The sequence below is a fragment of the Fukomys damarensis genome, unplaced genomic scaffold (genome assembly GCF_012274545.1).
Source record: "Fukomys damarensis isolate Sample0158 unplaced genomic scaffold, DMR_v1.0_HiC HiC_scaffold_3, whole genome shotgun sequence".
Lineage (NCBI taxonomy): Eukaryota > Metazoa > Chordata > Mammalia > Rodentia > Bathyergidae > Fukomys > Fukomys damarensis.
This window is the reverse complement of record NW_022900915.1, coordinates 27,120,963-27,133,987: the sequence shown is the minus strand read 5'-3', so window position 1 is coordinate 27,133,987 and position 13,025 is coordinate 27,120,963. Positions and strand designations below refer to the sequence as shown.

Here is a 13,025-nt window from a genome sequence, read left to right as displayed (position 1 = left end):
TTTTTTTTTTTTTTTTTTTTTTCCTACCGGGGATTAAACTCTAGACCTTATGCTTACAAAGCAGGCAGCGGAATCACTGAGCTAAATCCCCGGCTCAATCTGCTCTTAAACTCAAATCATTGAGTCCTTAATTTTAGGACACAATAATAGGGTTTAGTTAATGAATCTTAGCTCCAGAATTCCCATTTATAATTTCTAGTTCTTAACTGAAATTTTTGGTCTTGCTGTTAATATGTGAGCATATTAATTTCGGTTACTATAAAATGTTTAACTAGTAACATTTTCTGGATCCATTTCTTTTTCTCTTTTTCCTCTTGGTTTTTTTATTTTTATTTTTGTGAGTTTTTTTTGTACCGGGGATTGAACTTGAGACCTTGTGCTTGCCAGGCAGGCAGCAGAACCACTGAGCTAAATCCCCGGCCCTCCCATTGGTTTTTGATCTCTTATTTTTATTATTCCAGGCTTACTATTGATACAATCCTGGATACTAAATATTGAAAACTGCAGAGAAAAATCTGAACCTGTAGTTGATACTGTCATGTTTCTCCAGTAGAAATCTACTTTTGCTTCTGACTAGGAGGTAGGCTAGGAGAACTTCAGTAGAACTAGCACTCCCAAACCATCTTCATTCACGTAATGTTTGAGATGATTCAGAATGGGTATTCAGTTATGGAAGAAGCTGATATATTTCTAATTTACCCTTAGAATAAATTCTTATCCTAATTTACTTAGAAGTAGCCAGGTAGTTTTGGTATGTATCACTTAAATATATCTGTTGCATGTTAGAGTTCCTCCTTCTTAGCTGATCTTGAGCTTCAGTTTGATTAGAAACATATAAATGTATATATAAATAAATTTTTTTTCTAATGATACTTTGATTTATCTTCCTGATAATTTAATCCTTTTCTTATTTTATTAAGAGTCACCATTTATTTCTAATAATATTTCTTGACTTTAGTATAAACCCTTCTTAGATTCCTCTTCTAAAGCACATAATACAGTATAGTTTGAGTGACTGTATTCTCAATTCAGGGATAATATTTAACAAACCTAATATCTACTCTTCCTTACTGGCATTTATTTGTACATTTGATAAAGTTTAACTGATTACTGTGTTTTATATGTTTTTTATTGTCATTTTACTGTTAACTTTTTCACAGAGTATATGTGTTTCTTGAAATTAGAGTCTTGTTCATCTCCTTCGCAGTAGCCAACGTAATACTAGGCTGATATAAGAGTTCAACCAAAGCTAATTCATCTTAGAGAATAAGTTTTTATAGATATATTTCAGTAATTATGTAGTTTGTAGTTGAATTTGTTAATCAGAAATATTTAAATATGAATTTTAAATATATTGCACTTTTGCTCACAGAGTGAAGGCAAGAGGGCTTTTAAAATTGATAATGATGATGAGCCACATACTTCTAAAAGAGATGAGGTTGATCGAGCCGTGATACTATTTAAACCGTTGGTATCAGAGCCAATTCATATACACAGGAAATCTCCACTTCCACGATCTAGGAAGATGGCTACAAATGAAGTAAGTGTATGTGTCAGAACATGTTTTTCATAAGGTAAACTAACTATATAGTAATAAAACTGAAAAGAAAATACAGCTTTAATTATGTAGCTTGCAACCTACCAAGATTTATCAGCTTTGTCTATTTTTTAACAAATTTCAAAAGATATAAGTATATAGAAGTAGTTAAGAAAATAAAGATTAGTTTTAGAATTGGGGGTTTTATGTATACTCTTCATGACGAAATTGAATACAAGGCCTAACAATATGATAAACTAATTTTTTTTTTTGTCTTGCTACATTAGGTTATTCTTTAAAGAACTTTTTGAAAGTCTTAATTTAATGGATCAGTTTTAATTTTTATTCAAACTAGACAATTGCCAGAGATGCTTCAGTAATAACTTATTCTATTAATATTAAGATATTAATTCCAAATTGTATATGGTGTGGTGGTGCATGCCTGTAATCGCAGCTACTTGGGAGTCATGAAGATTACAAGTTGAAGGCAATCCTGGGCAATTTGGTGAGAGTGGGGAGGGGCATTGGAATATAGAGTGATATTACTGTAGAGTCTTCACCTGTGCAAGGCCCTGGATTCAATTGTTAGTACAACAAAAAATAAATAAATAAAAATTCCAGGTTGTTAGCATGATTGAAAAAGCCCAGTAAGAATTTGAAAGTTTGATGAATATGCGATAGTTGAAAATTTTTCTTTTGCATTAAAAGTTCTATAATTAAATAGGTTAAACTAATTCTTAGGCTCACGGATAGAATAATATTTAAATAACTACAAAAATAACATTTAAAAGGAATGTTAAGCAGTTGGAATGAAGTTTGTAAAGTAAATTTTTAATACTTTAACTTTTGCTTTGAATTATCTGTTCTCTGTAGGATGATTCTCCTAGTACTGATTGAGTTCAGTGCTTATAAATCCCTTCTTAATGCTCTAATAAAAGTGTAAAGGAAGAAATTAAACTTGAGATAGACAGAACCATAAACTTTTAAGTTGGGAACATTTTTTGTTGACGTGTATGTATTCCAGATCCGAATAATCAGGTGTAACTTTAGGAGCTGGTGGGTAAGAATATAAACAAAAAAGAATTGTGCTCATTTTTGCAGCCCCAAATATACAAACATGTATTGTATACTTTTTCAAATTTGACAGTTATGTATAAGGAAAAAGTTTGTCAGTATCTATCAACAAAATAGCTTGCTATAACTTCCACAGAAAATATGTACTTATTAGGGTTGCCTAAACATGTTTTCAGTTATTTTTTTAAAGGGTGGTTAAAAAAGATGTTAATGTTACAGATCTTGGAATTATCTGTTCTATTGTAGCTTAATTGAAAAATAAGAAATCTAAGGTTATGTTTGGCTATCCTGAATTCAGAAAATTGGCAAATGACTTAAAACTACCATCTGTAGCTTACAAAAAAAAAACCCCACCATTTGTGTGAGGGCAGTGATTTTGATGTATTGTTCAACTAGCAGTCTACAATTAATCACATTGTTAATAATTTAACTATAAAACCCTTTCCTCTGCCCTCCGAAAAGTGTGTCTAACACTGAGCCAGCAAAATGTGCAAATCTTCGTATATTGCCACTCACTGCATTTGTAAAGCCTTCACTATCGCTGCCCTTGTTAATTCTTAAAACATAGGGCACATTTTAAACTTTTACTGAAAGTCTTCAAAGTAAACATCCATTCCAAAAAAAAAAAAAGAGATATTTCTATGCCATGCTAAACTTTTCCTTCCATAAGATAAATTATTAAAATAAAACCGTGAAGATATTTTTTCAGCTTTCACCATCTCCATGGATATCAGAAGTTTGTACTTCCAAAAGGCACAAAGAGGAAAAGACTATTCTCTTCATTTTTTGCAAGTAGATTTCACTCTGTCCTCATTGTCTGACATATGAAAATGCAAACATATAAAATGAGAATGTTTGCTGCATGTTTTGCCTACTGCACTCTATAAATAATCTTTGGAGGGGATAAACAAATGATGATAGCTTACATGTAAAAACAAATACAATTCGTATCCATTTCATAATCTGATTTTTTTTTTAGTATGTAATTTATGTACACTGGAATTTCTTTAACCCTTTGTACAGTACTTTAGTGTTTGGGTTGAAAAGTTTATCCAAAAAAATCTCTTGAATATCTAAAATTAAGCAGAATACCTTTTTATTTGAATAGTTGCTGAAAGAACATTAAAATCTTTTCAGTTTTAAGACAGAAGAGACAACTTAAGCCATATAAGTATTTTAGATGTTTTTAGTAATGTATTTCTATACTTGTTATCACATTAAAATTTATGTCATTCCTATCAAATTCTCAAACATTGAAATATTTGGCTCCCAAATTGGTTTAATAGTTTTTTAAAAAAATTGATAAGCAAATGAGGACAAACTGTATTTTTTTTCTTTCTGATCATTTGGCTCTGTTGTATCTAACTTTGCATGCTCTGCTTTTTTTGTTTTTGTTTTTTTGCCTCCTTTCTCACTTCCAGGAAGAGAGCCCCCTGAGTGTGTCTAGCCCAGAGGGTACTGGTACCTGGCTGCATTATACCAGTGGTGTGGGTACTGGGCGTCGAAGACGCAGATCAGGGGAACAAATCACTTCTTCCCCTGTCTCCCCCAAATCATTGGCTTTCACATCCAGTATTTTTGGCTCATGGCAACAGGTTTTTAAACTTTACTTCATTAAACATTTTTCTTCCCCGCATTCAGAGCAACAAACAGCTGTCTTTGAGGACATCTAATCCCTTGTGTTTCACATCAGAGTAAATCCTTCTGTTTTTTACTTCATTTCAGTATGCTTTTGATACCTGATAATATTTGAGGGAAAGAAACCACTTACACTGTATATGTTCAGCATTTTTATTGGGCAGGTTTTAAATATCCAGGATTTAAAAAATAAGTTTTATTCTCCTGGAACTTCTGCTTGCTAATAAAATTATTTAAAAAGGAAATAAATCTTTCTTTGACGTTAGTTGTCTTTTAAAACTTTCAGAAACAAAACTATGTAATTTGATGGTAAGAAAATTTAACTTTTCACCTATAATTGAGAAACGAATCCATATGGAATTTGCTGACAATGTAATAATCATTTTTTAAAATATTAAAAATTATGTGACTTAGTTGTAATCAACAAGATAGATCTAATATTGACCATTCTCTCCCTCACTATTCCTTTACATGGAAGTGTCTGACAAGAGGGGCCAAATGTATACGTGCCCATCAACAGTATGGTTCAAAATAAAGTGACTTCAGAAGGACTTTCTGTGATGACATTTGGAAACTTGAAATACTCGTTTTTATTACAATGGAAGATCTGCTGTAACACCTGACTTTTCTGATAACTTCAGCAATTTCCTTTTGGAAATATAATACACATGATTATAGGAAAAGGGATTATGGTATCCATTAAAGCTGTGTATACTTAAAGGTTACTCTGATAAAGCCCATGCATGGATCAATAATTGTATGGTGACCTCAGCAGTCTGTCTGTCTTTTCTTCTGTATGTGATTGTTTTTTCCCCCTTGAAATACAGGAGCTGTTTAAGAGTGGGCATTTTGCTTCTTTTAAGAGAGAGTGAAGTTATATCAGTCTATTAATTGTTTCTTTTCATCTGTCTCGTCTCATTCATGATGTTTCATTCTGAATGCCTGCTTCGCACCACTCATTGCAAGGACCTTATATGAAATGGACTCCCTTCAGAAGGGGATCTTGCATGATTCTCATATTTTATGTATTTCTACTAATATTTACCATACAGCTTATTAACCTTGTCTGTCTGGAACAGGCTGCATATGGACTTTTGAATTTATTTTAAAACCCTTTGTTTCATTTATTTTGCTTTCCTTGTGCAGGTTGTATCTGAAAATGCTAATTACCTTCGAACACCAAGAACTCTGGTGGAACAGAAGCAGAACCCTACTGTAGGTATGTGGTATAAAGGAAACTGTTTCATACCCTCTTATACTCAGTACTGTGCAAACACGTAAAACTCTTTAGTGGAAAAAACATGACCAAATGCTATGCTTTAGTTTGTATTTAATGCATACTAATTCCAAAATGTTGAGTTTTACAAATCAAAATACACAGTTAAGTTTTGTTATTATAAGAAATAGCATTTAATTTTGTTATATGACCCTTTGTCCACTGTGATAACCAGTTCACCTGCCAATTATAGTTTTTAATTTTATACTTTGTAAGTTAATTTAAAAAGAAAACTTTATTTACCAAATTGATATATATGCAAAGATCTTACTGCATGCAAACAAGAAATTTATTTTTTCTGATTAGAAAACAATTTAAGGTGTTTCAAATTCTATCTAGATATGCTAATTTTCCTTTTGAGTACTTCTTAAGGAAAACCAAAGCAAAAAACTAAGGTATGTACAGGTGTACACTTACTTTTTATTGAACTACAGAACATGATTGTTTCTTTGCCAACACTGAGAGCAACATTGGGAAACATTTTTCCAAGTTCATTGGTTTTACCCTCATGTATGATGAACTACAGGAGGTAATGGCATATTGTTTTCTGTGAATAGTTGTCTAAATAGGTTTAATAAAAGCATGAATAGATTTCACTGTAAATTTGAATTATATATACCGCAGTCTTTATACAAAGATAGAAATTTTGTTAACGCCTACATATTTAAAGAACTTTTAAAAATATTAATAGTTTTTGATTTTCCTACCATGTCTTTATGTAGATTTATATATTATCCCTTCTTATTGAATTGCATAGAAATTTATTTAATCTTTCCCCAGTAGAGGAAGTTTTGCCTGAGTATAAAGACTAGCTTCAAATTAAGCATCAGTATACATTAGCTGTGTTTTACTTGCTGATGATATGTTTTATCAGGGGCTTTAGTTAATGTCTTAGGTCATTTATTAAGTTTCAGAAATTGAAAGTGGATTAGGCCTGAGTCACTGAAGAAAAATTATTTTGCTTGATGTCACAAATACATAAGCTTCAATGTACTTTATTTCATAAGAATGATGGCATTTCTTAGGGGCATCAGAAAAGATTCTTCATTTATAAGCCTACATTTAAAAGTATTGATTTAATATAACTTAATTTTTACTAGGGAAGATTTTTTTTTTCCCCTATTGCCTACTCTTGCAAATTGATTGTCAGAAATTAAATTAAATTAAAGTGTCTTTAATGCTTTTGGAATATGTATATCTAATTATTATCTGGGCATATTGTTTTTCCTCAAAGATAACAGTGTATGCAGTGTTAAATTAACCCATTTGTACATATGATAAATGGTGGTAGTTATTAGAAGCATCGTATTAAAACTGATACCACTAGGACATTACAGGCATATTGTGAGCCTGTTCAAGGCACTGCCAAGGGCTGCCTGTGTATTGGTAAGAGCCATGTTAACTGCATGCTGCATGAATTCCCAATGTGAATGGAAGAACACCCGTTGTTGTATGTATTTTCTCTAACTCCCATCAGGGTCTCACTGTGCGGGCCTGTTTAGCACCTCAGTGCTCGGGGGTTCTTCAAGTGCACCTAACCTACAGGATTATGCTCGTACGCATCGTAAAAAGCTGACCTCTTCTGGCTGCATAGATGGTATGTGCACACATGCACACACAGATTCATACCTGCACCCACGCACACGCCCCTGAGCAGTATTTCTCAGAGCAAGTCTAAGGCCACTGGCTGACTCAAGTGGTATCCTAGCACCCTTTACCTAAACGACTACTGGTGTTCTGTTATCTGCAGTGTGGATCCATGTTTCATCAATTAATTGTAGTTAGACTTACATCAACAGTTAATGGTTGGTTGAAATGGAAAATTTAGACCTGCATCATGTGTATTCTTCTTATAGGAAATCGATGATCCATGAAATAAACAATAAATTTTCTTCAGTCTTTTGAACCTTTGTTCATTGTTAACCTTTATTTTACCTATCAATTTTGAACTAAAATGAATACAATGTTTATTAATGGGGAAATATAAATATTTTAGGATTCCTGGCTGTAGGAGGTCCTATCACTGTTAATATATTTTAAGTTTTGATATTTTGATATTCGGAATACCTTGGAGGCTCATGCCCCTCCTGCTAATAAGTGGACGTTTTCAGCTCTTTAGGGATCAGTAGTATTTAAAACATTTGCTCATATATCCACAAATTTACTTTAGTCAGTAAAACACGGACTTAGCAAAATTGCCAGCTCATCCTGCTTGTCTTTCTTTTGTATATTTCATTACACTTTTGCCTCTATCATCAAGCCAGTTTACTGCTTTAACCAGTATTTGGCTTATTACCTTCTCTCATTGTCCTTTCTGCATGTCACCTAATTCTAACCTCCTCATATATTTGTTTTTCCCCTCTTTTTTTTTTAAGTGTTCTTCTTTTGGTAGCTGTTACGAATTTCAGGTACCTGTTTTTCTCTTTCTCAGACGCCACACGCGGTTCTGCTGTTAAAAGGTTTTCTATCTCATTTGCTCGACACCCAACCAATGGTACGTTTTGCTTTTATTTTAAAAGATACTCCCCTGCTTCATCCCTTTTTAATTTTTCTTTTATTTCAAAATACTGGGTATACAGTATCATTCATTGCTTCATCCTTAATTTCAATTGGCATACAATTCCAACTTATATACTCAAATTATCGATACTGTGTAGCTCCCTTTTAGCTATAATTTACACCATAATTTAACATTACTTGTCAAATTTTAAAATGACACAATGATGCATTTTAATCCTAAGTCAATGTCTGAAAATTCTAATTTCTCAAGTGATCAGCTGACATATATTTTTTAAATCTAAGAATCACTGTTCTTTAATTTGTTCTTAATTTTAATATTTTTCTTCCTGCTTCTCTGATCACGTAGTTGTTTAATTGATATATTTGACAAAAATATAAAATAGCCCATGTCAAATAGTGAAATGACAAGTGTTTTGAAAAGTTGTTAGAATTGAGGTGATACAGATTTCCCTGTGTAACATTATTTATCCCTGATTCTTTGTTTAAGCAAAACTGACTTGGTCTGGAGCACTCTGAAAACTACAGCATTCACTTTGTCCTCATGTAACAAAACGGTTTACCATTATTGAGCAACCAACTCCTTTCAGTACCACTACTTTTTCTTAGAATTTGGTGATCCTGATGGGAAGAAGATTTAAGTTAAAATTTAGAAACTCAATTTAATTAAATTTTGGAGGCTGAATAGAAAATTTTGTGACCATTATTTGTAAACTGAATTGTTGCAGTATTACAGCTTCTTAATTAAAGATTGATCTCGTGGGACAAGAGAAAGTATTTACTGATTATTTTAAAATACTTGAGGATCAAATAAATTCTTTTATACCTATATGCTTTTATTTGGAATCAACGTGCTTTCTTTCACTCTTATTTTTAACTACAAATAAGTCTTTGAAAATACTCAAACTTTTGTGAAGCTTAAGGATTCAATACAAGTTTATAGACATTCCCTCCCTTTCAGATCTTTTAACACATGTAGATAACATGGGCTAATACTTCTTCAAGGTGGAGTAAGAAGATCTCTTTCTCAACAAGTGCAATTTTAACCTTAAAGTTTAATGTGCCTTCCATCCATTGTAGCTCTTTAAATGCTACTTCTTAAAGAAAAAGATGCTCATTTGATACAGCTGCAGTTTCTAATGCTATCATATGAATAAGAACCTCTTAAAAGAAAAACAGAAGTCACAAAGAAAACAAGTCAGAAAATTCTAAGAGATGATTCAGGTTTAAGACTGTAGTTTTTGTACTGAATGCTTATGTATTTAAAGCCAGTGCTACGGGTTTTATGTAGGAGAACTCTATATTTACTGAAGATAAAAAAATAATAATATTTTTTGTTAAATTTAGCTGAAAATAGAATATTTCTATATTCATTTGATTTAGGCTTTTTAAGAAAATATGGCTTTCCCACACATTATACAGTTTAATGTGCATAAAGTGTATTCTTTTCAGTTCTAGAAATACTTCTTTCGGGCTTTCAAGATTTGCTATTTTTTTTTTCTTTTTTATGCTGTGTTGTCTTATCTGTCCTATAAATTGTCATTTGACTCTTCCTTTCACTTTTTATTTCCCCTAACTTTCATGTGGTTTCCATCTTTAACACATGTCACGGACTTCCCCCTCCCTTCATCTTTAGTTCAAGGATGGTGAAACAAGTATCTTCTGACAGTGCTTTACCTTATTTTCTGGGCCTCTGTGCAGAACACCTACACCTATATAGGTGCTGGTCCGTTTCCTCTGTGGAATTTCTAGGCTCCAGTGGTATGTTTTTATAGCTTCTAAACATGTCAGCAGGGTGGCTTTTTAAATTGCTGCGCTAACCCTTTCATTGTACATAAAAGAAAAGATTCCTAATGATAAATGGGAAAAAATGGAGTCCAGAGGAACATGATTATGCTATCATTTGCTTGTTATAAAATCTAGCAGGTAAATGAAAGAAAGTAGCTATTACAAAAGAGCTATAAATCTTGAGGAAAGGAGAAAAACATTCTGCTTAGTGTAATGCAAAGAAAGGGTTTGCGCTTATTGCATGAATCTTGTACTTTTAAAAAAAATGTAATAGTTCTGCAAGCCTAATTTCTTTAGTGCTAAACTTAGGTATTTTAGCTGCTATTATGGTATTGTAGTTTTCTTTTATTTTTAAGTATGTGTAATGTTCTGTCATGCTTTGGTTTGTACCTGATAATTAAGCATATCAGCTTTATAAGGCCCATGGTTTTTTTCATAGGAAGATAAGATTCCCTTTCAATCAGTGAAATTCCCTTTTCTTCCTGAGAATTCCAACAGCTTTCAGGTCAATATTTCCTCCCAAATTTAAAGTAAAAGAGCCCAGAATTTGTAAATGAGCATATGTCTGCTGTAGTTCTATTTTGCGGTCTGAGTTAAATTTAACTTTTTAAGTAATGGTATTGGATGTTTATGTAAACTTAATTTAAGCACTAAAAGTATTCCTCTGGAGGAGAATCAATTTGAGTTATTGAAAAGGTAGATCCAGAAAGACCTGTTATTATAGCACTATATGAAAGCAATTTTAAAAGCCATTCAGGTGAATAAATTTTAAATAGCCAATTTTCTTTTTTTAAAGTGAATAACCTGTATCCTATTTGTTTAAAAGAAGGAACTGTGTGTTTTAGTGCTTTTGTTTCCCTAATGGTATTAATACATAGCTGCATGATTGTTTCATGAGATCTTTGTATTTCTGTGCCATTGTTAAATATGAATGTATTTGTATTTTGTATCGCTTTTTATGTGGCCTAACTTTACTCAGCCAGTGAATTCCAATAATAGAATTATTGGTACTAATTCAATAAAGGTAGGTGAAATATGTTTCAGAATTATAATTCCAGCAAAAGTGAAGGAGTGTTGTTTTAGGGTCACATCAGAGAGGAGTGCTGGCTTTGGCATGCCTAGAAAAGTGTCCAGAAATCATACTTCCCAAGTAATTATGTAATTGTTTTCTAACAAATTACCTTCAGTACCCTGACATCAGGGACACATTTTAGCATCAGCTTATTCATCTGTTGAATATACCTGACTTTAAAAAACAAAAACTGAAATTTTTTTTCTCTAAAGTTTTCTTCTTTAAATCTTATTCTTAGATTTTACCAATATAGACAGAAATTGTGTGCATGCTGTACTATGTGATTATATTTAAAATAAAATCTTTGTCACATCTTGTTTCAGTTCCATATTGCATAGCATCTGGTGTCATGACTTGAGAGATCTTGTATGTTTGCATGTGATAGTTTGAAAAGACCTAAACTTCCAGTTCTAAGCAATAATCATCTTCCTTTCTGATTATTGATTTTTTAAATATCCAACTTTATTTTTTCATTTTCTTTTTTTTCTTTCTCTTACAGGTTTTGAATTGTATTCTATGGTTCCGTCTATTTGTCCTCTAGAAACTCTTCACAATGCCCTGTCTTTAAAGCAGGTGGATGAATTCCTTGCTTCCATTGCTTCTCCATCAAGTGAAGTTCCATGGAAGACCCCTGAAATTTGTAGGAAAATTTACCTTCGTCATTATTACTTAATTTTTTTATGTTTTTCAGTAGATACTAACTAAACATTATGAGAATTTGAAAAATGTAAACTTAAGTAGTAGTAAGGAATGGGATTTCAGGAGAAAAAAATGTAAAGGACATTATTAATAATTCTTTGGTGTAGTGTGCAATATACCACTTTTCTTGATTCTTCCCCCAGAATCTTTTTCTTATAAAAGGAAAAGTCTAAGACCCATCAATAGAAGCTAAGAGTATAATATAGTCATAAATTGTTAAAAGCTATATTTGCTGAAAATCACACATTCCAATGTATATCATTTTATAACGACCTTTTAAAATAATTTACAAAGCGATCAGTCTCTACATTAAGTAACACATACACACATTCGCCTAACCCTTTGCCACTTTTGGTAGGTAGTCAGAAGGAGCTCTTAATTAGAGTGGAAATTTTCAAAAACAAATTTTGGCTAAGACCATGAAAGAACTACCTTTTTATAAGAAAGATGATTTTGCTGACTATACTGTGTAGATCTTGCCTTATCTATTTTTTACTATTGTTACACAGATTTTAGAGTTCATTAAATTATGCTGTAAGAAATAGTCTGTAATGTTATCACACAATTGGCAGGAAATTATTCCATTATCATACTTATTTGTCTTTTTTCAGCCTCACGTTCCAGTCCAATCATGAGAAGAAAGGTGTCTTTAAATACTTACACACCTGCAAAGATCCTCCCAACACCATCGGCAACTTTAAAGGGCACTAAAGCAAGCAGCAAACCAGGTTAGGGATATATCTGAGTTTATAGATTCCACGTGCACAACAAGTAGAAATGTGATAATAATTTACTTTTACATGTGAAATCTGTTTTTCAGTAGGATCATTACACTTTCTACTACTTTTTAGAGTAAGTAATGATCCTGAGTTCAAAATGTATTATTGTAGCCTATTTGTACATTTTTTGTCTCTGTTGTTTTCAACTCCATTTTTTTGTTTGTTGGTTGTTTCCCCCTCCCCTTTCATCTGTTAATAAAACATTTCGTATACAGACTTTTCCCCAAACTAGTTTGAGTTCTCTTCTTTTCCTGAACCTAAAGTATTTTATCTCTTCATTCTTAATCTGATGATCTATCAAACTCAGCTTTTATCAGCATTTTTCTTTTTAACTTTGTGGCACATTTGATTGTGGTGTCAGTTTCATGAATTGCTCTCTTACCTTGACTTGTTCTCATTTGGTCTTCTTCCCATTTGTCTGATTCTTCTCTTTTCTTGTTTGATGATCCTTATTTTTACTTTCCTGTTTCAGACAGGGACATTCTAATCATTTTCTTTTGTTCTTACCCTATGTTTTTTTCCTCAGAAAATTTCATATATCTTTAATGATTTTACTGTAACCTCAGTTGGAAATATCTTCATTCTTTTCTGCCTTTCAGTGGTTTCAAATATTCTTTTTTTTTTTTTTTTTTTTTTTTTTTTTTT

The 13,025-nt window shown here is 32.1% G+C and overlaps 1 protein-coding gene across 16 annotated transcripts in view; it reads left to right on the top strand.

Annotated features, from left to right (window-relative positions):
• Positions 1-13,025, top strand: part of Ppip5k2 (diphosphoinositol pentakisphosphate kinase 2) — a 70,871-nt gene that overhangs the window by 50,700 nt on the left and 7,146 nt on the right. For 5 of the 16 annotated variants that reach the window (XM_033767475.1, XM_033767470.1, XM_033767463.1 and 2 more), the window contains 8 exons: positions 1,373-1,540; positions 4,033-4,206; positions 5,396-5,468; positions 7,003-7,122; positions 7,957-8,019; positions 9,744-9,803; positions 11,402-11,542; positions 12,213-12,329. In XM_033767475.1, coding sequence (XP_033623366.1) covers positions 1,373-1,540; positions 4,033-4,206; positions 5,396-5,468; positions 7,003-7,122; positions 7,957-8,019; positions 9,744-9,803; positions 11,402-11,542; positions 12,213-12,329 — 916 coding nt within the window. Of the gene's footprint in view, positions 1-1,372; positions 1,541-4,032; positions 4,207-5,395; positions 5,469-7,002; positions 7,123-7,956; positions 8,020-8,532; positions 8,806-9,743; positions 9,804-11,401; positions 11,543-12,212; positions 12,330-13,025 lie in introns of those variants that run through there. The other 11 variants (XM_033767473.1, XM_010608457.3, XM_033767482.1 and 8 more) reach the window with 8 other exon arrangements.